Source organism: Microtus oregoni, unplaced genomic scaffold (genome assembly GCF_018167655.1).
Source record: "Microtus oregoni isolate MIOR12 unplaced genomic scaffold, Mior012 000012F_ref0000307, whole genome shotgun sequence".
Classification (NCBI taxonomy): Eukaryota; Metazoa; Chordata; class Mammalia; order Rodentia; family Cricetidae; genus Microtus; species Microtus oregoni.
Window position 1 is genome coordinate 20889011 of NW_024543071.1, and position 25926 is coordinate 20914936.

Here is a 25926-nt window from a genome sequence, read left to right on the forward strand (position 1 = left end):
AGGAAGAGTGGAGGGAGGGGAGGCTGTTGTCAGAATGTATTGTTTAAGAGATGAATGAATAAAACGAAAAAAAACCCAGCCATTTATAACACACATTAAAGAAGGGAGTGTTGTGTTAAAGTGAAATGGCAAACACACAGAAAACTGTTAGGAAATGGGCAGTTTTGTTTATACAGACCAAAGTGTACTAAAGAGAGATGTTCCACCCCCAGTGCAAATACTGTGTACTTTTTGGAGCTGCATTTATAGACTCTTGGAGAGCAAACTTTCCATTGCATTTGTTCAACGTGAACCAATGGCTCTTTTTACCATTTTGGGGATTTGCCTGTCTTGTTTGATCTTTTTTTTCCTATGGAATCAGCACCGGAGCAAAGGAAAGCTCCCACCTGGACCCACTCCTCTTCCAATTGTTGGAAATATTCTGCAAGTGGATGTTAAAAATATCAGCAAATCTCTGAGAACGGTAAGAGTGATTAGCTTCCTCTCAGTGGTTTTCAATGAGTGAATTATACATCCTCAACACAAATAAAATGTGATCCTAGACTCCTGGAGATGCTACCAGGAATGAAGAAGAAAACCCTAACATTTGGGGTCCCAACTTAATAGTCTTAGCCACTTGCCTTAACAGAAGTGTGGGTACAGAAGTTAACTGTACAGCAAGAAAAGGTATTTTACTATTACTGTGACCACTCTGAGAGAGAAAAGCAGAGGCTTTCTTTGTGTTGACAATCTTGAGGGTTTTTGCATGTGAAAAAACAAAGACAAGACTTGAGGAGTTTGCATAACACAGTTTTAAAAATTTATCAGTGTTGAGTTTTCTGGTCCTTGAGGGTAGAGGACAATGCTCATTTGGCACAGAGGAAGCTGATTTCATTTTGTGTTCAGGAAGTTGTTCAACTGGTCACGGGCAATCTCCTGGTTTTCTGGAAGGAGTACTATAGTTCCCATAATATAACTGCCCTTTTTGGAGGTATCTCCTTCATAGAGGGAGCTGCCTACAGAGCTCTGTGAATTTTGGTGGTTTAGGATAATTATGGATGGTTTGTAGGGTGCTATAGAGGCTCTAACAGAACCTGTGAGGTTGAAAAGACTTCAATCATGTCAATGGCTTCAACATTGAAGTAGGAGGATTAGCCACTTCATATAAACACTTGAGTGCTTACCGAGTACAACAGTAACTGAATCACAATTTAAGATCATGGAGAGAGGTATAAGCTGAAGGCAGAGATGTTAATATTTATCTTGGTTTTAGTTACCCATCAGACCCAAGTGAAGAGTGAATGTGTGTTTGATGTGTATACATGTATGTGTGTGTGCATATGTGTGTTTGATGTGTATACATGTATGTGTGTGCATAAGTGTGTTTGATGTGTATACATGTATATGTGTGTGCATATGTGTGTTTGAGTTAAGGGAGCCACCTTAGGGTTGGCAAGAGTCTCGAACCTAGAGTGGCTCCCAAGTGCCCTGGCGATGTCCCCAGTTAGTTCCTTGGGCAGCTGAGGATAGGGAGCCTGAAATGACCCTATCCTATAGCCATACTGATGAATATCTTGCATATCACCATAGAACCTTCATCTGGCGATGAATGGAAATAGAGACAGAGACCCACACTGGAGCACCAGACTGAGCTCCCAAGGTCCCAATTAGGAGCAGAAGGAGGGAGAACATGAGCAAGGAAGTCAGGACCATGAGGGGTGCACCCACCCACTGAGACAGTGGGGCTGATCTATTGGGAGCTCACCAAGGCCAGCTGGTCTGTGACTGAAAAAGCAAGGGATAAAACTGGACTCTCTGAACATGCTGGACAATGAGGGCTGATGAGAAGCCAAGGACAATGGCACGGGGTTTTGATCCTACTTCATGTTCTGGCTTTGTGGGAGCCTAGCCAGTTTGGATGTTCACCTTCCTAGACCTGGATGGAGGGGGGAGGACCTTGGATTTTTCACGGGGCAGGGAACCCTGACTGCTCTTTGGACTGGAGAGGGAGGAGGAGAAAAGTGGGGGGAGGGGGAGAGGGGCGGGAGGAGGGGGAGGGAAATGGAAGGCTGGGAGGAGGTGGAAATTTTTTTTTCTTTTCAATAAAAAAAAGAATAGGCTGGAAGAGAAATCTAATGCAAATGTAGATTTGACAAGAAAGCATAAAAGTAAAATTTGAGCAAATACGTATCACAATCTCTATTGTATAGAAGAGGACTAGTAACAATGTCGGCAAGAGCATAGTGATAATGGCTGTTAACTGTCATTTGTTATTAAACTATTGGGTCTATAGTCAATGAACATGTGATTATTGAAACGTCTCTTCAGTATGAATGAAAATAATTCCCTCACTGACCACTTATACTCTGTTTGCAGCTAGCAAAAGAATATGGCCCCGTGTTCACCGTTTATCTGGGCATGAAACCCACGGTGGTGCTGTATGGATACGATGTATTGAAGGAAGCTCTGATTGACCGGGGAGATGAGTTTTCTGGCAAAACACAATCGTCAATATTAAGTCAAGTAAACCAAGGGTTAGGTATGTCTCTGTGTTGGGGCACATTCAGGTCTACACATGCGGCAGTAAAGTTGCAAAGGCAAGGAAATTTATAAATTCTTGAGTTATTTGTAAAAATTGGAAACAATTTAAATATAGCACAGGAAAAGCATTTCCTTATGTCATATTTGTGAAATCTCTGTTCTTTCTGATTTGTCATCTGCCCACTGCTCTCCCTCTTCTTGTCTGTGTTACTGATTCCCTTTCCCTCCCCCAATAGCCCATCTCTGCTTTCACATATTAGCCTCTCTTTTTATCCCCTCCTCCTAGATCTCTCCTTCCTCTCTCATAGTCTTTCTTCTTTCATTACATACACACACTCACACACAACACACACACACACTTGCATACTCACGCATGCACACACTCACACACAACACACACACACTTGCATACTCAAGCATGCACACACTCACATGCATAGGTGCAGCCACCTATGTACACTCTAGAACTCTATAACAGAAAACTGCTGGTTTTTTGTTTTGTTTTTGAGTCTGGCTTCCTTTACTTGAAACAAATAATTTACAGTTAGGGCTTCTATTGCTACAATATGACCAAAAGTAAGTTGGGGAGGAAAGGGTTTATTTGACTTAAACTTTCAATTTGCTATTTATTATTGAATGAAGTCAGGATAGGAACTCGAACAGGGCAGGATCCTAGAGGCAGGAACGATGCAGATGCCACGGCAGGGAGTTGGGGACGGTGGTGCTGCTTTACTGGCTCGTTTCTCAGGGCTTGCTCAGCCCGCTTTCTGATAGGACCCAGAACCACCAGCCCAGGGATGGCACCACCCACCATGGACTGGGCCCTCCTGCACTGCTAGTTGAGAAAATGCCTTACAGCTGGATCTCATTGAGTCAGTTCCTCAACTGAGTGTCCTCTGATAACTCGAGCTTGTGTCAAGTTGACACACTGAACTACTGACTACACCCTGTAAATGTGTTCATTTTCTTTATGTTTGGTAAATTTTGATTATAATGCATTATTAGATATAAGTTGCATTTGGTGTGACATTTCAGCAAACAGATATAGCACCTACTGATGAATTTGGCTCATTTTTCTCACCATTTCTGGCCCTCCTCTGACCTCTAGTGATCATTAATGATATGTGCTGCTTATAAGGGATCGTTAAACCATTTTCAGAATTGATTAACTTTACACACAGTGTCCCCATGAAGTATTAAGTTTGAACTTATGACTCCAGCGTACTCATTTTATATTAAAGTCAAGGCATAATGATAAAGATACTGACACAGAGAAAAGAAATGAAAGGGACAAACTATCTTAGTCACCAAATGTTCTGTCTCCTGGTCTGAGTATGAATCTAGTTGATTTTATGTGTGTATAGCGTGAGGACCAGTATAAATATGAATATTTACACACTTGTATTCAGTCTTTTATCTTTAAAAGTCATAAGGAATATTTGAATACAATGCAAAGGAACAATAAAGCACAGCCGTACTCCCCTAAGAGTGCCTCAGGGACACTCGGTGTTTGTGTACTTCCCTGATAATGGAAACGCTCTTTTCCTTTTAAATTATTTTTCACATTATTATAATATAATTACAAAATTTCTCCTTCCAAATCTTCCCATATACTCCCCCTTGTTATTTTTCAAATTCATTAACTTTTTTGGTAGTTGTCATTGTATGAATATATATATGCATATATATAAAATCTAAATATATGTATGTCTATATATATATCCTGCTAAGTCTGTATGATGTTACTTGTATATATATTTTCAGGGCTAACCATTTGCTATTGAATAACTAGTTAATACTCAGGGTTGTGGAGCCCAGTCCTAATGGAAACATCTACAAAATATTTCTGCACCCAAGGTCTAGGGAACACTGTGGAGAGGAGCTAGAAAGAATGGAAGAACCACAGGATTAGGGAGTTTGCTGTGAGAATGTGTCTCTTAATAGTGTCAGAAGTCTTACTAACATGACTTCCCTAATATGAGGTGAAAAAGGATGTCACCAATAGACATGCCAAAGTGAATGGTGAGGGGAACTGTAAATCCTCAACACTACACACAGAACTTCATGCACCTGAGGAATGTTCAGAATGGAAGAAATTGTCTTCCCTAGGAAACTGTTTCCATCAATTGGAAATGCTTCTAAAGCAAGTTCAGAAGTTTCTCAGGTCACACTGAGATTACATCCCTGCAAATCCATCTAAATGAAAGCTAGTCTAAGTTGGAAATGTACTTACTACTTACCGTAGTTAATCAAAACACACCACGGTCTCACATGGCACATTGGAGAGTATGGGTTACTATCTTCCATGGTTGTGTGGCTGATTCGGAAGTCTGGCTTGCTGTCCAACATTAGGGGAACATATTATAATAGAATATAATAACCAAAGAAAGAGGAGCATTCAATATTCACATTATGGTTTATACCAATCATGTAGCTATTTTCTACTAACTCATTACAGAGAAGCCAGAAGTTGAAACACTGAGAGTTGGAAACTAACTGTATATCAGTTATTGATTTTGAGTCTGGCATAAAACTGTCCAGTCTTCTATCGGAACACTGAGTTCTGGCAAAAATGACAAGGGATCTTTGGCTCCTCTGTATTGTTGTCTAAAACTTCCTTGACCAGTTTATTTTAATGGGCTTACCTTTTGCCTTGATCACGTTTTGAATGTAGAGAATTTATGTTGAACTTCTAGATGCACAGATCACACAATACATGCAAGAATTTAAGCAAGCACAAGAGTCAATATCATTTCCTGTGATGAATACTCTCCACTAGAATTCACATCATTTTTTTCCCAACAGGCATCATTTTCAGCGATGGGGAAATATGGAAACAAACGCGGCGTTTCTCCCTCATGGTCTTACGGTCTATGGGAATGGGAAAGAAAACTATTGAAGACCAAATTCAGGAGGAAGTCTCTCATCTATTGGAAGCACTGAGAAAAACCAATGGTGAGTATCTATTTCTAGAATTACTAGATGAGCAAGATGAACTCTTATTATAAGTAGGCTTTTTATAAATGTCATGGAGTCAGAAGTATAATTGAAGGTTACTCTAATCACATAAGGACGGTAAGAAATGATGCTGCCTGCCTTCCCAGGACCCAGGCTCACCAGCTTTTGCCCAATTAACTTCCAGTATTATCCATGGTTCCTGGTTTCATGTGATTCTGGAAGGAGAGAGAAGTTACAGGAACAGGAAATGCTTTTTAGATTAGCTATGAAAGCAGACTGAGAATTCACCTTACATAGGCAGGCTCTATCTAGAAACAGGACCACACTGACCTGCACGAGGAGGGTAAAAACATGACTAGTTATGCACCTGGGAGGAAAAGAAGTAAGAAAGTTGTTCAACAACTTTTTGAGAAGCATTAAAGGGTGACCAAATTATCTAGTGTGTCAGGAGCAATGATTCACATGGGAAAACATGAAATGACGGCCCTGCTTCAGAAGAAGTCTCAGTGCATAAGTGAGTGTGCACATGTAGGTTTGGGGTGCGGAGGAGGAGAAAATATGGGCAGGAGAGCAGGTAGAAGGGGATGGAGTCAGGGTTGCAAGATAGATCTGACTTTGAACTTCAGTATCTAAATGCTTTTAAGAACACCACTAACACTGGGTGGTGATGGAGCATGCCTTTAACTCCAGCACAGAGAAACCCTGTCTCAAAAGAAAGACCATGATTAACATCATGTTACTTTATTTTCTGTGGTGAATCATTGTGTTTTAAGCCAACATTCTGTAATTTTGAAAGCATTTTAACAGTTAAAATCAACAGTTTTTTGGTAGTACATGAAATACAACGATTACAGGTAGCATTTGTATAATCTGGTTGATATGAGGATAGATATGTGGAAACGAATGGAGCGTGTCAATGAAGCTAATCTGGGTGGTACAAAGAAACATGTTATGCTCCACATGTGCAGAAATGGAAAAGAACATGCTGCATGCATTGTGCATATTATTTGTGTGAGTTTATTTCAAATGTTATATGCTGATTATCCTTTCGAGGAACTCTAGAGTGTTAGTAGCTATATAATACAGAACTGTGCTGATTCAGATGCAGTGTAGTTTATTCCATTGCTTTACTTCTGGCTAATAGACTTATTTCAGGCTTTCTATCAACCTTACATAAGGAAAATCCCTTTGAATTATCCTAAGTGTGCTTTCCTAAACATAGTTGCAAATTCCCTCTGCCAGTTGATCTCCCCGCCCCACCTCCCCAAAATTATTTTTTTTTTTTTTTTTTAAATTTATTTATTTATTAAGGATTTTCTGCCTCGTCCCCACAACCGCTTCCCATTTCCCTCCCCCTCCCCCGATCAATTCCCCCTCCCTCATCTGCTCAAAGAGCAATCAGGGTTCCCTGACCTGTGGGAAGCCCAAGGACTGCCCACCTCTATCCAGGTCTCGTAAGGTGAGCATCCAAACTGCCTAGGCTCCCACAAAGCCAGTACGTGCAGTAGGATCAAAAACCCACTGCAATTGTTCTTGAATTCTCAGTATTCCTCATTGTCCGCTATGTTCAGCTAGTCCGGATTTATCCCATGCTTTTTCAGACCTAGGCCAGCTGGCCTTGGTGAGATCCCAATAGAACATCCCCATTGTCTTAGTGTGTGGGTGCACCCCTCGTGGTCCTGAGTTCCTTGCTCGTGCTCCGTCTCCTTCTGCTCCTGATTTGGACCTTGAGATTTCTGTCCGGTGCTCCCGTGTGGGTCTCTGTCTCTGTCTCCTTTCATCGCCTGATGAAGGTTAATATTCCTGAGGATGCCTATGTGTTTGTCTATGGATTCACCTTCTTATTTAGCTTCTCTAGGAACATGAATTATAAGCTCAATGTCCTTTATTTATGGCTAGAAACCAACTATGAGTGAGTACATCCCATGTTCCTCTTTTTGGGTCTGGCTTACCTCACTCCCCAAAATTATTGATGTCTTTCTTTTATGAGAGATTATGTGGACTTTGGAATTTGGAAGTTCATAGGTTTAAAAATTCTTTTTTGAGAATTTGATACATGAGTCCTAGTCTATATCATTTCCCTAGCCTTCCCCAATTAAAGATTTCTTCTTCTGTAATTTTTGATAATATATATGTATATATCAATCATGTATACACATCTGCTTAGTCTATTTAGCATTGCTTGTATATACTTGCATCCAGAGCTGAATACTTGGGATTGGATAACCTCTGAAGGAATTTTTCCTTGGAGGAAGGATTCTCCATCTCTCAACAGCTGTTGATTGCTTGTAAACTGGGCTGACACAGGGACTCCTCAGCCTCTACCAACTTCTTAACCAATCCAGAAATTGGAATTCATCTAGAGCTAGGAAGATGTGGAATTTCCCCTGTTGCTTGTGTGCCAACTGGTGTCATTATGCTGTTCTTATTCAGGAAACCATATTGTTGAGAAGTCATGAGAGGATCTCCTATATTATGTCTGGGACTCTCTCTAGCAGCTGGTGTCCTTGTCCTCTGGTTCTTACCACTCTCTCCCCTTCCTTTTCCATAAGTTTCCCTGAGTCTATGTGTAGAGGCTGCATTGCAGATGTATCAGTTAGGGTTGGGTACCCCACAATCACTCATTCTCTGCAATTTGGCTGGTAGTAGATATCTGTAACAGTTTCTACCTGTTAAAAAAGAAGTTTCTATGAATTATAAGGGTAAACACTTATGATACAGTTAGAAATTAATTTAAAACTAATTGAGATTTGTATTTAGAAGATAATTATAAGTTGATATATTCACTTTCTCTAATACAGAAGGCTCTCACTTGCTAGCTCAGCTTTCCCACAAATAGAAGGAGCTGTATTTCTTTCTGCAAAGCAGATTTCAGTCAGTGTGCCTCATGTGCTTCATGGCAACCCCCACTTAGTGCCCTTCCATCTTCTTTAGGAAATTGAGGAGCCATCATTCTTATGGAACTGCCTGGGGCATTGTGAATGCAGATAAGCTGCAAATTTAAGATGTATCATGGGTTTGCCAAGATTGTGAATGTCTCATTCACAAATTTAAAATATTTCACACCTGTTGGCTGTTTTGAATGTTTGGGATTTAATAAAATATACCATTGACAGAAGCATTTTCATCTTGCTTCCTCTGCATCTGGGTGGTGACTGCAGACTGAGCCTTTCCTCTTCCCAGAATTCTCCTAGTCTGCTTGCTCCACCTGTACTCCCTGCCTGGCTACTGGCCAAACAGCATCTTATTAAACCAATACAGTGACAAATATTTTCAGGGTACAAGAACGTTAGCCCACAGCAACATACTGTAAGTTTTTAGAAGAAAAGAAATTGATTTTAAAAAAAATGAAGTTACTAAAATTTATATGTGTACTGTGAGGAACTTCCACACATAGATTAAAATTTCACCCGTTTATAAATATTTTTAAATGATCTAAGTTCCTGCTTTTTCCTCTTTAGAATGAGGACTTTAGGATCCCAGTAAAAAGAAGAGAACATTTTTAAGCCGCAAATTAGCTGAAGTACATCAGATAGATTGTTTGGGGGGACAGAGAATAAAATGTCTCTCAGGCTTACAGAGGTCACAGTGATGATTCCTCTCGAGGTCGCCCACATGCCCTACTGTTTTATTTCAAAGTTCTGGGTCTGTCTGAGGATTGCATGTTAACTTCTGACTTCCTTTGTTCTAGGATCTCCTTGCGACCCCAGCTACCTTCTGACCTGTGTTCCCTGCAATGTAATCTCTGCTGTCATTTTCCAGCACCGTTTTGACTACAATGATGAGATATTGCGAGAGTTAGTGGAACATCTTTATAGAACTCTTGAAGTTTTAGCCTCACCTTGGGTTCAGGTGAGATCCAATTCTATTTCTATGTGAAAACATTATGTGACCTAAATCTGTTCCGTTACCATCCAAAAGCTTTACGTGTTTTGATATCAGTTTTATTGTGGAGCCGAGGTGGTTTTTAGCTTCAAAAAAAGGGCATATGTGTGAATTTGGGAAAATGAAAGGACTTTTGCAGGTGTAGAGTGCAATAAGAAGGCTGTGTCCTGACTTGTGCATTTTGTCTTCTAGGTGTCCCTGTTTCTTAGAACATCTTCCCTTTTTTAGTCTTTTCTTCTCTCTCTCCTTCCTCCATCCCTCCATCCTTTATTTCCTTCCTTTCTTCTTTCTTCCCATTATATAGCTCAGGCTAGCCTTGAACTCATAACTATTCTGATCCGCCTTCTGAGCTGCTGCAATAACAGATACGTGCCTGCTTAATGAATTCAACAGTTTGAATTTTTTTTTATAATGTACCAGTTCAGCTGTAGTGCAGCAGCGGTTGATATAATCATTCTCATAAGTACAGCAATGAGCAGTTCTATCATGAGACAAGTTCTTATGAGCACTCTTTCAGTGAGCTGCTGTACTAGAATCATCGCGTGTGAGTCTTGCCATGGCCTCAACAGTTTTACTAGCTTCTAGAAGGCTGGCTTTGCCCTTTCTGAGGTGACAAATGAGGTAACAGAACACATGCTACCAAAAAGTTATTCTGATCTAAGCTAAAGGACAAAGTATATTTACTATTATTTATGTTCTACTTTCTTTACCATGCTTTAAGAGGTCAAAAGGTACTTACTAATTTCCACAAATTAATTTGAATTGCCAGATTCCAAAAGGGAGCTTGACGTTTCAACACCATGCCATTGAACAGGTTATTCAGAGTAGAACTGATTTCCACTGTTTCATTCAAACTATACCATTGCCACCTCATTTCTGAGAATACTTGCCTTGAGGGAAGCCATTCAGGTTCCAATCAATTAACTTCTCCATGGTAGATATTATTTAGCACCCAAGGGTTCTCACTTTCACATTGTTGCCAATGTAAACACTCAGATTCCTTGTTGTAACCCACCTGTCACAAAACAGCAGGTTTATGGATCTGGTGACATGAATCTCCTATCCTCTAAAACCAGATGCATGAACCATATATAAAACACATAAAAATCCTGTGTAGTATTAAACATAGGCAGCTATACCTGAAAGTTATATTTAGATATTGAGTTCCATTACCCATACAAATAGGAATTAATTACACTTCCGTGGTATAATTTATGATTTCCTTACCCTCTGCATATGCTCAGCAGGTCCTTGGTTTTCATAAGGACCGAGAAGAGCCATTAACTGCCAGTAGGATATCCATATCTTCCAAATTTACTCCTATGCAAGTTAGAGGATTAAGAATACAGATCCCATATGTGTGATTGGTTCTTATTACCTGTACGGTTACCATGGACAGCACAGCAAGACATAGAGTTGTAGCTTTCACAGATTTCTCAGCCAATCAAACCATTGTTTCCCTCACCAGCCAATTTCTTTAGCTGTCTCCAGGTAAGAGGGGCAGCCTTCTACTTTAAGGTCCTTCTGCATCTCTTTCTTCACCACTTTATGTCTCCTGGAGAAACATAAGCATAACTGTGGCCCAGTCATAACACCTTCCTTGGTTTCCATTCTGATGTTAAAACATTCTTGTAGTATACAGGCTGATTCAGTTCAGTTTTTTTTCACAGTCCAATGCCTTTCAGCAGTTGTGGTCCCTGCTTCATTAGCATTTAAAAATTTAAAGTTAGTAAACATTATGCAATCTATCCTTGGGAGCCCTCATATCCCCCTTCTGTCTAAAAAAGCATCTCTAATTTAATTTTTGTTAACCTGAGTATACCTTCATAACATTAGGAATTTATCATCATACGAAAATCTATTTTAATCCAAAATAACAATCAGAGGTTCATTAGGACTAAGAAATTTTATAGGTACCACCTTTTACCAATAATGGCCGCCACTGTTCCTGGCTATTCTCCTATGTGCTCTTTTTCCTGATAATATTTTTTAGTAGCTGAGGTGACTGCAGTTCGTATTATACTGTCATGTTTCAATAAAGTTTGATTGATTTATTTACTTTTAAAGCAAGGAAACTGAGCTGAAGGAGCACACTAACCCTTCTTCACACTTATTTCCATTTTCATTTCTGTCACAAACCACTTATGCTCCTTCCATTGCAGCTTCTTGTTAACTAGTCTCCATCCTCAAGTGCCTTACTGAAAATGTTTCCTTCTTGTTAACTAGTCTCCATCCTCAAGTAACTCACTGCAAATGTTTCTTTCTTGTTAACCAGTCTCCAGCCTCAAGTACCTCATTACAAATGTTTCCTTCTTGTTAACTAGTCTCCATCCTCAAGTGCCTCGCTGCAAATGTTTCCTTCTACTACATCTTTTCTACATCCACAATCCTTCTGCTCCTTTTCTTTCCAGTTAGGTCACTTTCTTTTCTTTTCTTTTCTTTTCTTTTTTCTTTCTTTTTTTTTTCTTTTTTTGGTTTTTCGAGACAGGGTTTCTCTGTGGTTTTGGAGCCTGTCCTGGAACTAGCTCTTGTAGACCAGGCTGGTCTCGAACTCACAGAGATCCGCCTGCCTCTGCCTCCCAAGTGCTGGGATTAAAGGCGTGCGCCACCACCGCCCGGCCCAGTTAGGTCACTTTCTATTCTCAGTGCATCTCTATCCTTCATGTGTTGATTTATGTATGAGGTCAGTTAATGTTGAGCCTCAATCTTTCTTAGAGATACCCATTTTGGATGTGGATGGTGCAAACCATTATTACCGCAAGGCTGAACTGTTTCTTAGGCCACTCAATAAACTTGTCCCCCAAATTTAAATAAACAACAGAATCGGTAAAAAATAGTCAATAGATTAGGAACATTTAATAAGGCTGACTGATTACAGTGAATTTAATTTTTTGAGCTGTATAACTCAGTGTGGGTACAATCTTTTTGTGGAGCATGTGGAATTTGCATGTAAATATACTCTTTGTCCTTTTCAAATGCTGTTTAAAAAAAGCACTAAAAGAAACCCTATAGGATATCAGGAGGTAACTTTGGGCAATACCCATGGAGTTTGTAATGGATTTGCTGCGGGTCCCCAGCAGCTTGCTGTGGGGTAGAGACCACGCGGCAGGTCCCCAAACCAAGGTGGCTGGTCCCCAGCCAGGTGGCGGCTGGCTGGTCCCCGGCAGCAGTGTGGGCAGGTGGCAGGTGGGAGGCACAGAGATAGACACACCATACAAAATAAAATCGGACATTTATTTGGTGTTATGGAGGGGAAGGAAAAGGGGGGAAGGGGGGAGAGAGAGAGGAAGAAAGAGAAAGAGAGAGAGAAGAGAGAAAGGGGGGAAGGGGAGAAGTGGGGAGAGAGGGGACTGGAGGAAGAGAGAGAATAGGGGTCTGACGCTGAAAGCAGGAAGGGAGTGGGGGTGGCTTGTCTCTTAAAGAGACAGAACATTACAGTAGTCATAAAAGAGGAGTTATTTCATTTTTATAGATCGCAAGTAACATGTTAATGTGACCTGTCAATTATTAATGTTAATGTGACCTGCCAATTATTAATGTTAATGTGACCTGTCAATTATTAATAGTGTGGAATAAACAATTTACTTGCACTTTATTTGGTGGAAAAATAATTTGGGTAGGCTCTTTATAGGTAAGAGAACATTTCTATGAGCTACTACCTTAGAATATTTAGTAAGTTAATAGCCTGTTCTGTTTCAAGTGTTTCATTTTTTATAGAATTGATCTGAGCCTTTCCAGAAAGTAACTTAGAAGAACAGAGCCAGATCCTGAGGAGTGATGAATAGATAAGAGAATAACTAATGATATTATGTTGAAAATTATGAATTTTTCACTTTCATTTATCTACTATGATAATCAGACATTCGTTTAGGCATTAATTAGATGATCCAGAGAAGAGGAGATCACACAGAAACTATATTAATTACAATACTCTTTGGCCAAAAGGTCAGGTGTATTTCTAGCTAGCTCTTATATCTTTAATTAACCCATTTCTATTATTTTGTATTTTACCACGAGGTTCATGGTTTGTTACCTCTTGCTTTTTGGCCAATTACATGGTGGCTGCCTCCCTTGGCAGCTACATGGCATCTCCCTGACTCCACCTACTCTCTCCCTATACCTCATCCAGTCTGGCTATATACTGCCCTGCCAAAGGTCAAAACAGCTTTGTTCATTCACCAACGAAAGCAACATGTATACAGAAACACATCCCACATTCCCCCCCCCCCAGACCACAATATGTAAACATAGACCGCTGATTTATTTAGTGTTGCTTGTATGGATATAATTTCAGGCTAACCATTTAGTGTTAGGAGACATTCCCCAGAGACCACATATTCTCCCTCTCCCAGCAGTCCCGACTCATCTCTGAGTGGAACCTCATGAGATGTCCCCCTTCCACTTCCTCATGTCTATTGGAGTTGCAGTTTTCAGGTGACTGGAGAAACATATGCAGGATATACAACTGGGATAAAAACCAAAACCACTCTATCCATGCTATCACTGATATGTGTTCTCAGAATTTGACTAGCCATTGTGCATCTCAGAGTTCTCAGTACAACAGAAGGGACACTTGGATTAGCCTACTCATTCTGCTGGAGATTTGCTGCCGGGAATTGAATGTGATCAGTATTTGCTGTGCAAGCGGTGCGCATGGCAACTCTGATCATTTGATCCATTCTGTGCCTCCTTCTCTAAATGCCAGGCACATAGGAACACAGGAGACATGGGGAACTCACTTTTTTGGAGTGTTGGACAGATAACCAAAGCCTAGAAGGTGTATTGTTTACACTAATGCAACTTTCTTTCTCTTCCAGCTGTGCAGTGCCTACCCTATTTTATACTCTCTCCCAGGAAGCCACAAAAACTTCTTTAAATATGTAGCTGAACAAAAAGAGTTTGTTTTGAAGGAAATAAAAAGTCATCAAGAATCTCTGAGCCTCAGTAGCCCTCAGGACTTCATTGACTATTTTCTGATTAGAATGGAAAAGGTATAAGAGATCCTGACTTGCTACTTCATATTTGTGGGAATTTTGACTCAGTTTTCTTTTTCTTGGTAAAAGTGGGATGTTCAAACTAATGTTCCTTCTAGTGATACATTCATTGCTCATTGAACTAATTTCTTAAGGCAAATCATTTAGAATATATTGGGATCATTAAAATTCTCAGTTATTTAGAATTAGGAAGTCTACCTTTACCGTGTTCTAGGTTTGTTTTTTACTTTGAGGCAAATGAAAACACATACACACCCATTCAAGAGTGATGAGTACTTGCCCTTATATGTAAACAAACCTCCATAAACAACAGGTGTAAATACTTATGGAACACAGGATTTTTCTTTAAAGAGACTCTAGGAAATCTTTGCAGGTGAGTTCAGATTTGAGGAAACTTCAGTTTAGTCTAAAAGGAGGATATGCTAGAGGATGGTAACTGCAGTCTTCAGCTGAGCTATCTTTGAGAAGGTGACATAGATTTTAATTATGGTGGTGGGCATAAGGACTGAATTGGTCAAAAATAGCAATGGAGTTTGTATGTGTATAGTTCCTGAGACTTTAAATGTAATAAAGTTTTACTGGGGCTAAAACTGATGGAACCAGTAACTGATTTGATAAACACTTTTTGTGGGCATTAAGGACCAGTCTTAAACTACCCCCGTGGTCCAAAAAAGACACTACAATAAGTGAAGTAAAAGGAGTCTCTATTATGTACTTTTCTGCATCAGTTTGTTTATTCTTCTGCCGTTCTCCAAAGTTTCCAGCTTGTATACACATAAAGACACAATCAGCAATTCTATGGCAATAGGAAGGATATAAGGCATGCATTTCTTAGGGCCATGACGACAGATAGCTTACCTATAAAATTCTTTTTCATATTGAATTATTTTATGATCTGTAAGCCTTTAAAACTAACAAATATTCAAACAGGCAAAACTAATTCTTATAAACTGTAATTGTTAGGAAAAAGACAATAAAAAGTCAGAATTTACCATGGAAAACCTGGTCACCACCATATTGGATCTTTTTGGTGCGGGCACAGAGACAACAAGTTCCACAATGAAATATGGGCTTTTACTCCTGCTGAAGCACCCAGAGGTCACAGGTATGATCATAGATGGACAGATGAATGTCCACGTAGAAATGGGCAGATAGCACTAGCAACTCTTACACTATTTCCTAGAATGGACACTGTATTAGCAACATTTGCATAATTAGTGCACTTACCTCCTGCTGGATTAATTCACTTCAAACTAGATCATAATAAAGATAAAATAAAATATTTAAGCTGCAGCAAGGGATGAAAGGGCAGTGATCACTATTCTCCCTGCTATGATTCAGAATTCTTGATTAGGTTGAGACAAATATATAGCAGTTTTCTTAGGGCCCAAATAGAACTAGTCTCTCCTTACATTTTCCCTACATCATAATAAATAGTTATTTTACAGAAAGTATATATCATATAAACGTTTCTTAGCATATATTAATTATAGACAATGATGTGTGTTATTACAACAGTTTCATACACATATAGTTAATTTGATTATACTCCACCGCACTTTCTTTCTCCCCTTCTCTCCCAGTAATAGCCGTACTCTTCCTTTCTGGTCCCTTTTACTTTATGTCTGATTTTTGTCTTTTTACAATCAGCCAAAAGTTAGTTAGGTTTATTTACCCAATCATTGGTAAGGTTTTATGTAAATGGAGATTGCTCATTCATTTCCCGGCTGCCCAGATCCTAATAATCAAACAGAAACTATATTAATTACAACACTGGCCAATAGCTTAGGCATATTCCTAGCTAGCTCTTACATCTTAAATAAACCAATTAATTAATTGGTTATCACTAATCTATTAATCTATTAATCTGTGTATCACCATGAGGCTGTGGCCTACCAGTTAGTCTCTGGTGTCTTTCTCCTTCAGCAGCCACATGACATCTGACTCAGTGTTCTTTCTGCATTCAGTTTAGTTTTCCTACCTAGCACTATTCTAACCTGCCATTGGCCAAAGCCGTTTCTTTATTAACCAATGGTAATAAAACATTCATGGCATACAGAAGGGAATCCCACATCAGTGTTATTTACTAGATTATCAACAACTGACCAGTGGCTACATTACTCAAGAGAATCTCTGTTTACATCCCAGGAAACATTAACTCCCCATAGATCCTCCAGAGGGAAGGTTGATGGGACCAGTCTTGTACAGATGTTTTGTGGGTTATCATAGCTGTTGACAGTTTACAGGTGAAATGGCCATGTCTCGTAGGGTTTCTATTACTGTGAAAAAGCACCATGACCACTGCAACTCTTATAAAGGAAAGCATTTAATTGGGATTGCTTTACAGTTCAGAGGTGTAGTTTGTTATCAACATTGTGGGAAATATGGTAGCAGACATGGTACTGGAGAGGTGGCAGACAGTTCTACATCTGGATGTCAGGCAATGGGAAGAGAGAGTGATCCACTGTGTTTGCTTTGAGCTTCTGAACCCTCCAAGCCCACCCCCACCACCACGGTAAACTTCTCCTAGTAAGACCGTACCTACTTCAACAAGGTTACACCTTTAACACTGCTACTCCCTATGAGTCTATGAGAGCCATTTTCATTCAAACCACCACACCAGACTTTATAAAATGTTTACAAGCTTCTTGTGCTTCATTTCTTAAGAACTCTGTTCAGAACTATAGCCCATGTTTTGATTGGATTATTTGTTTCGTGTTTAGAGTTTCATGTTCATGTGTATTCTAGATATCAACCCTGCATCAGATGTGTAGTTGAAAATGACTTTCTCTTATTATATTGAGTGCCTCTTCATTTGATCAACCATTTCCTTTGCTGCAAAGAAGAGGCTTTTTAATTTCATGAAGTTCTTATCAATTGCTGACTTTATTTCATTAGCAACTGGAGTCCTATTTATTAAGTCCTTTGTTTCTCCAAGCATCTTTTCCTCCATCATGCCCATGTGCTCCTTTTATTATATTCTGTTGGTGGAGGCGGCTTGTTGGTTCCTGGCTGCCTGGCTAGCTTAGACCCGAAATAATCACACAGAAACTGTATTAATTAAATCATTGCTTGGCCCATTATCTCTAGCTTCATATTGGCTAACTCTTATATTAAGTTAACCCGTTTCTATTAATCTGTGTAATGCCACATGGCTGTGGCTTACCGGGTAGTTTCCAGCATCTGTCTCCAGCAGCTCGATGGCTTCTCTCTGTCTCTGCCCTCTTTCTCCCAGCATTCAGCCTAGGTTTCCCCACATAGTGCTGTTCTGCCCTGTCATAGATTCAAAGCAGTTCTTCATTAATCAATGGTAATCATAGCATACAGAGGGAAATTCCACATCAATTTTCTGTTTTCTTTCATCACCTAATAATACCCCTGCTTTGTCTCCACGTGCCACAACTGTTTACATGCATACACATAGACACAGTAGGTTAGGGTTCCCCTATGAGGGAGAACATGCGGTTTCTCATTTCTGAGTTTAGTCTACCTCAATATTATATTTTCCTTATCCATTTTTTTACTGAACAATTTTATGTTGTCATTTCTTTTACAGCTGAAAACTCTTCCATTCTGTATATGTAGACATTTTCACCATCCATTCACTGGTTGATGGGCACCTAGGCCAGCTCCATTTTTTGTTATCAATAAACAAGGATATATAAATGTGTCAGTGGTAACATATGGGGATCTTGGATATATATCTGGGAGTATTCATGTGACACATCTTTCTTTAGCTTATTGAGGAACTGCCATAATGTTTTCCATAATGGCTGTATTAATTTGCACTCCCATCAGCAAGGCAAAGGGTCCCTTTTCTCACATTCACAGCAACATCTGTTGTCAGATTCCTTAATGATAGTCATTCTGACTTGTGTAAGATGCTATCTCAAAGTAATTTTAATTTACATTTTCCTGATGACTAGGGTTGTTAATCACCTAAACAAACACTTTTAGCCAGTTGTGATTCTTCTTATGAGAACTTTATATTCATTTAATCTATCCACTTGCTGACTGACAAATTTTTTTTTGTTTAGCAATTAGTGATTACAGTTCTTCATAATTTCTGAATTTCTGAAACTTAGTCTGAAAAATAGTTGGCCAAGAGTTTGTCCTATTCTGGGAATTCTGTGTTTACTCTTCTATTAGTTTTTTTTAAACTTTTTTTTTTTTTTTTGCTATGTAGACTCTTTTGATTTCATTTGGTCCCATATGTTAATTCTTGAGGACAATGCCCTGTTCTCAGAACTCTGTTCAAAGAGTTATTTCCTATACCTATTTCTTTAAGTTTATCTTTGAGGTTTTTCCTAGAAGTCTCAACATTTCAGGCATTAATGAAAGGATTTGATTTACTTTGATTTTTGCATAGAGTGAAAGACATGTAATTTAATTCTCCTGCAAATAGATATTCAGTTTAGCTGACAACATTTATTGGAAAGACAGTCTTATTTTTTCCCCACTGCTTGTTTCTCCCTGTGTTTGTGTGTGTGTGTGTGTGTGTGTGTGTGTGTGTATGTGTGTATGAGGATAGTGTGAATGTGTTTATTTCGTTAATTTATTTCTCAGTATGTTTGTTATTGATATATGGGAAAGGTATTGGTTTTATATGTTAACTTTATATTCTGATGCTTTGCTGAAAGTGTTTATAGTCTTAAGCACTTTATGTTATATACACTAGTATCTTATACTTAGACTCTTGTCATCTGTGTGTTAGATTTTCTAGTCTTGCAGAAATGTTGGAACTTGTTTTCCTCATCTCTCCACTTCCTTCTACAACTTGAAAATGACCAAGAATTATATAAAAGATAATTCTTTTCCTTTTTATAAAAACCATGATTTCTACCCTGGTAGCTAAAATTCAGGAAGAAATTGCACGTGTGATTGGCAGACATCGGAGGCCCTGCATGCAGCACAGGAACCACATGCCCTACACAGAAGCTGTGCTGCATGAGATCCAGAGATACATTGATTTTGTTCCCATTCCCTTGCCTCGTAAAACAACACAGGACGTGAAATTCAGAGGATACCACATTCCCAAGGTGAGATCTATTTCATCTGTGTTCCTCACCGTGCATCTTTGCTTGTCAACAATTAAGTAATATGATTACATAAAACCTGACCTTCCGCAAAGATGCCAGAATCACACACCAGCCACCTCAGCCCCCTCATGCTCTGCTCCTTTGTTTGTCATTTGTTGATATGGTTTTCTAACATGATTGGGTTCTCACAGTCTTTTCAGTCCATTGATATGTCCATATGCTTCCCGCCTGTTAGTTCAATCTGCTGTCCACATTCTTGCTTTCCAGGGGGTTTTACTACTCTTGTCAATTAACCACAATTCTGTATTCCCTCCTCCCTCTGTGCTTTCTGTTTGACTTATTTAGAAGAAATCCAATCCAGCAATATCTTTCCTTTTCCTTGGTTTGGTGGAACTCATCTATGTAGCTCAGTAAGTTGAGTATTGGTATTGTTTTTATAAACACAGTTTATTTTGAGACTTGGTCTTATTCTGGACTTAAAAATAATATCCTAGCTCCAACCTCCTGAGTACTGGCATTTACAGGCTTGAGCCACCATTTTCTATTTAGTTTTAACCAGCACTTAGTATTTGGTTTACCAATAATAAACTCATTTTATTACAATTAACTGCAGATTAAAAGTATCACAGAGCTAGTTTAAGGAATCAAGTCAAATACAAGCCCAGTCCTCACAGTTGCTTGGCGAGTACTTTCTCCACTGAACCATCTCACCGGACTCTATATTATAAATGCTAATGATTAATGTTAGTTGAGCCCCAAATTTTTTTGGAGATAAAGACATAACTTCTCTCTCTCTGAAGTTGTTTTTGTATTAGCTAGTGGTATTAGTGGATGTTTTGAATAATTCATTATACAATTTTAATGTTTGTCCTAAATACGCTTAGTTCATGAAGTTGCCAAATATTTTGTTGATCTCACCATCAAAGTTTAGGGTTCTCCTATTCTGGTCTTTCTGTTTCTGGAAGGTACCCTTTTTCTCTTTGGCTTCTGTGTGGGCGTATAGGGTAGGCTTGACACTGGTTGTTTAATAAGGGAGAGAGACTAAAGCTATAGAGCCAAGATAAAGTCTTTCAATCCTTTCTCCTGGAACCTGCCCTCTGGATAATACCAAGATAATGAAAATCCCATTCTGTAATATTTTAATTTTTCAAGAACTTTCCATGTTCAAGATTATTCACAGTTTTTCCAAATTCTACTCTAATAACACGTATGTGTGTTATGATTATAGATCATCATGTGGAGTCTCTCAGCTGACTCCCTATTTACTAATATTTGATACTTTGTAGTAATTGGATATATTAATAAGAACTTCCTTCACTTAGAAATGTAGTGTCTCCTGTATTCTTTTACAGTTATTTTTTCAAGTGCTCAAATATATTTATAATAGCTATATTTTGAAGTTTTGTATGACCACTCTAAATTTATACAATCATACTGGCTCATAGCTTTTCATTTGTTATGGCTTGCATTTCTCCTTTTCCAAGTTTACTAATGGGAGGTTCTTAATCTTATGCAACATTGAAGGTTGTTGAAGAAAATGGCAATGAGGTTTTCAAAAATGATGCGCATTCATTCTTCCAGAATGAAAAAATGAGATGAATTTACCTTTCTTAAATTAAAGCATATTTTTTCATATAATGTATTTTAATTATGGGTTTCCCTCCCCCAACTCCTTGCAGATCTCTTTACCTCACAACCCACCCAAATCTATACACTTTCTTTCTCTCTCTCATTAGATAATGAACTCATTAGATAACACCAAAAGCAAGCTGGGCGGTGGTGGCACACAGCTTTAATTTCGGCACTCAGGAGGCAGAGGGAGGTGGATCTCTGTGAGTTTGAGGCCAGCCTAGTCTACAGACCAAGTTCCAGTACACACACCAAAGCTAGACAGAGAAACCCTGTCTCAAAAAATCAAATCAAAACAAAAACCAAAAAATCAATCCCCCAAAACAAACAAAAGCAAACAACAACAACAATAACAAGAAAAACCCAAACAAGTAGCAACAAAAACAAACAAACCAGAATAGAACAAACCAGAGAACAAAGTTCCAAATGAAAAGCTCATGGAACGTATACAGATGGATGCACAAATTCACATGCACAGAAACCACTTAAAAACAAAATCAGATACCATACTATATAAACCAAAGACCTGAAAGTAAAAAAAAAAAAAAAAAAGAATTCCCAGAGAAAGCATTAAAAAACAAACAAACAAACAAACAAGCCTTCCACAAACACCTGAGTTCTTCTTGCATTGGGCATCTACTGCTTGACATTGGTCCTGCCTAAAGTGCGGTTTGTTTCCCTACTGAGACTGTTAGAGGAAACTAGTTTTTCCTAAGTCAATAGTTGTTAATTTAAGATAGTTTCTGGGTTAGGGATTGGGACTTATGTCTGCTTATCCCTGCAGTGCTGAGAACTCACCTGGCTTAGACCTGTTAAAGTACTCTTCATGCTGCTATGGTCTCTGTGACTTTATATAATATGCCAGCTCTGTTTGTCTAGAAGGCCTTGTTTCCTTGGTGTCCTCCATCCCCACTGGATCTTACGATCTTTCTCTCTACTCCTCCACCAAGTTCAGATGAATTTTCAATGGCGTTGCCCTGTGGGATGACACTGTTGAATGTGTCAAGACGGATGCACTTCAGGGAGCTTCTTCAATTCTGTAGATTCCTGGCATCAGAGCACAAACTAGAGATGTTGGTTGTGATGAGGTCAATGCACAAAGTCCCTGAATGAGAATTATTGGATACAAAATCTGTCAGTACTGGTATTGATGTTTTTTGACAAGAACAAATGACTTCTCCCTCTTTCCCTCTTTGCCTCAATCTGCTCATCATCCACAGAACAAAGAGATCAAATGAGAGACATATAATTTTTTTTCAGGTTCCAAGGCCAAACTTTTGTTCTTTTTCTTTCAGGGCACAAGTGTAATGACAAGTCTGACTTCTGTCCTACATGATGACAAAGAATTTCCCCACCCGGAGAAGTTTGACCCCGGTCACTTTCTGGATGAGAAAGGCAACTTCAAGAAGAGTGACTGCTTCTTGGCTTTCTCAGCAGGCAAGTGAGCCTTGTTTCCATGTGTGTTAGGACCCAGGTGAGGTGAGAAGGGTCATGTATGGAGGCTCCTGTGGGTGGCATGGAGAGCCATTTGTATGAGGCCAGAGGCAGCAACCCCAAGATAAAGGCTGCTTCTCCTTGGATTACAGGCTCCACCTACTGGCCCTGCTTCTGAACCTATAGCTGAGTTTATCAAGAGCTCTTTCTGAAAGAAATCCTATTCTTCTGAGGCATTTCTCTCTACCCAGAGGAGTCAGGTCACTGTGAATCCAAGGAACACTTTAATGTAGCAACTTAGTGCTCAGATCCAGGGGTTCAGTGTTGGAAAGAAACAAAGAGGATAAACGAATAGGAGAAGATAGTACCCTGTGAAAATGTGCTTTTCTCAGGTCCTCCAGGGGAGTCCAGGGAGAGTAGTTTGCAGAGTTGGTGTTTTTGAAGGACACCAAGCTGAATGGTCAGACTGCAGAAGTTGCTCGCAGGAAGTACCATTAAGTGTCTTCTTTCAGTTTGAAAGGGTCTAAGAAAAGAAAAATTGATACACTCTAAGGTATGATTAAAATGTTAAAATGATGATTAAAGTAATAAAAAAGGAAGAGACTGTTCCCTTGGGAACAGAGGAAACTACAAGTCTGACACAAGCAAGTGGCCTTCAATAGACCAAGAACCAGGCAGGACTGGAACCTGTTCTGCTGAGGCAGAATTTCATGTTCCAGGAGAGCCAGGGCTATTACATAGAGAAACAATGTCTCAAAAAAAAAAAAAAAAGAAAAGAAAAGAAAAGAAAAGAAAAGAATGTTTTGAGAGTGAGGTGGGACACAGAAAAACTTGGAGTGGGAAAGGAAGGCTTAAAAATGATGTAAATATATTAATTTATGAAATATAAAAATGTAAAATTACCTCCCCAAAAAGAAATAGCTGAAAAGAATAGAAAAGCAAAGCAAAGAAAAAAGAAAAGAAAAAAGAGATTTGTCTTGAGGAATGGAAGGATGGGAAAGAAAACAGAGCAGTACAAAAATACAGTCAGTTGTCTGGTAATTAGTCTGGGTTAATTAGTTATCATTATCATGTGTTCCATGTGTGTTAACTCAAAATCAGAATTTAATGACTTACCAGTTGTTATGTCTTTTTTAGGAAAAAGGGCTTGTATTGGAGAAGGTCTGGCCCGCACGGAGATGTTTTTAATCCTGACTAGCATTTTACAGAATTTTACTTTAAAACCTCTCGTCAATCCAGAGGACATCGACACCACCCCAGTTCAAACTGGCTTATTGTCTTTGCCTCCTTCTTATGAACTCTGTTTCATTCCAATCTGAAGTGGGTGGTCTTTCTCATTGATGACTGAGACCCTGCTTTTACTTGTCAGCAAACAGGGGTTTTGTGTCCTATGTGCCTGCATTCTGCAGTTCTTCTTAGTGGCAGACCTGCTACTTCCGAAATATTCTAAAATTTCTTCATGAAATTCTTTATGAACAAGTTCCAGTTTCCACATATGAAAAAAGCCTCACCGATTCAGTAATAATAAAATTTTTGTTGTGGTGTGTGTCAGATCATTAGTTACATTTTCATTTGAGTGCAATCCAAATTGAAAATGCATTATCAAATCATGTCGTTCTAGTAAGAGTTAGCAAGCAGACTTATTCTGTGCTTTTACAGAAAAGCTAATGGACAATGGAACTGAACTGTCATTCATTCCTGTGTCATTATCTAGGAGAATATCTCTTGACAGTGTGTCATGTATACACTTTGTCTTTTCTTCATAAATTTTAAAAGTGATGTGCATGGTTATGTTTGTAAACATATAGGCAGATAAATATGTATGCACATAAGAAGATACAATGGAAAATCATGCTTACCAAGGGGAGTAGCATGAGATAAACTTAAATTTCCCAGTTTCCAAGGATACCCTTTTCTTATCTCCTTCCAGAGCTACCTCTACACACTTGATGTATGATTCCATATAACCTCATATATACAAACCGAAATATCTGCATATGTGGGTTTTAAGTGAACTATGATTTAGAATTGCCATTTGTATAACAACATATCATAGATGTTTTTAAAAACACACAAACATAACTCATAATATTTTACTCTTTGTCTATTACATAATTTTCAAACTTATTTCCCATTTAAATACATATCCATATTTAATAATTTTTAGATTAGTTTTGAAATATTACCTTCATATGTTACTATAGCCACATATCTTTAATGACTTCAATACTATTTCTAAGTGGCTTGCTAGCTGTGCAATGGCCCCTCAATAGTAAATATAAATTGTTATTTTTGAAATACTGAATATTATTACATTAAAAATTATGTAATTATTAATCTAACTTATAGACCTATTTAAAAACTACTTGATCAAACATGTGAGCATGCTAAAAATTGAATTCTTTGATATATTTTTAATGTTGGTTGCCTTGCAGTGACATTTTCCAGTACAAAAATCCTGTCATATGCAAATGATATTTTATTTAAAGTTTTAGAAATTGTTTTACATGTGTGTCTGTATATGCTCTTCCTCTGTGAACACGTACATGTACATGTATATAAATACTGCCCCTTATGCATTCTTACATACCTCTGCCCCCACACCATTGCTTGTGTACATATATCAGTGATAGAAATTGTAAGTCCTTGTGAAGACAAATAGAACAGAGTGATTGGGAAATTCTTCTTGGGAAACCTAATCTTAGTTAGTCTAAAATTTAGATCTAAATGACTGGATTTGAGACCAGGAGCTGAGAAGCTGAAAAAATGACTGTAAAATTGCATTTTGGAATGTTAGGACAGAAATAATGTTTGTTCGTGTGGTAGTTTGAATGTAATTGGCCCCCATATTCTCATAGGAAGTGGTACTATTAGGAGGTGTGACTTTGTTGTGATATCACCACAAATCAGTTTTTTATTAGTCCAATTAGGTGCTTTAAGCAGCCACAGAAAATACCTTTACACAGGAACTGCCAAAAGACAGATACCTCCACGGCAGTACAAGAGTTAAATGGACTCCTGTGGAAACACTAGATTTAGGAAGACTCAAGGAAGTGGTAGTCTCGTATGGCATACATTCACCTTTTGTGAAACAGATGTTAAAACTTGTGATAGACTTATCCCTAGAGACTGAAGAGACTTGATTAAAGTGGTCTTGGAGTCTGGTCCTCAAATACAGTGGACTCACCTTAGAAAGAAGAGGCTAAGACCATTGGACAATGTAGTAGGGCTAGGGGTATGAAAATCTCCCAAAGCCAGCTTCTTGGAGAATGATATTGTACTGATGTACAAAGGCAATCTCTATACTATGACCACATCCTAGATTCATGTCACACAGCAGCTTTGAATGCTTGGTACAGAATTGGAGAAGTAGGAAAGAAAATTGAGTCATTTACTAAACTTATCCAGGGCTCAAAGGAAACTTTCATGGATTTCTTACAAAGACTAATTTTAGCAGAAAATAGAAT

General features: G+C 38.7%; 1 protein-coding gene across 1 annotated transcript; it reads left to right on the top strand.

Annotated features, from left to right (window-relative positions):
* The first annotated feature begins 259 nt into the window (after nt 1-259).
* LOC121454325 (cytochrome P450 2C70-like) lies at nt 260-24010 on the top strand. The gene is made up of 9 exons (XM_041661610.1): nt 260-463; nt 2356-2518; nt 5326-5475; nt 9170-9330; nt 14181-14354; nt 15321-15462; nt 19209-19396; nt 22321-22462; nt 23597-24010. The coding sequence occupies exons 1-9, from the start codon at nt 296-298 to the stop codon at nt 23776-23778; spliced, it is 1470 nt and encodes a 489-aa protein (XP_041517544.1). The 5' UTR covers nt 260-295; the 3' UTR covers nt 23779-24010.
* The last annotated feature ends 1916 nt before the right edge of the window (nt 24011-25926 follow it).

Bases quoted from the DNA above. Each gene is read 5' to 3' on its own strand.
- LOC121454325 (XM_041661610.1), top strand. From the start codon at position 296: ATGGCTCTTTTTACCATTTTGGGGATTTGCCTGTCTTGTTTGATCTTT. The intron at 14,355-15,320 runs GTATAAGAGATC...TGTAATTGTTAG, and splicing joins TTCTGATTAGAATGGAAAAG to GAAAAAGACAATAAAAAGTC. The intron at 15,463-19,208 runs GTATGATCATAG...CTACCCTGGTAG, and splicing joins GAAGCACCCAGAGGTCACAG to CTAAAATTCAGGAAGAAATT.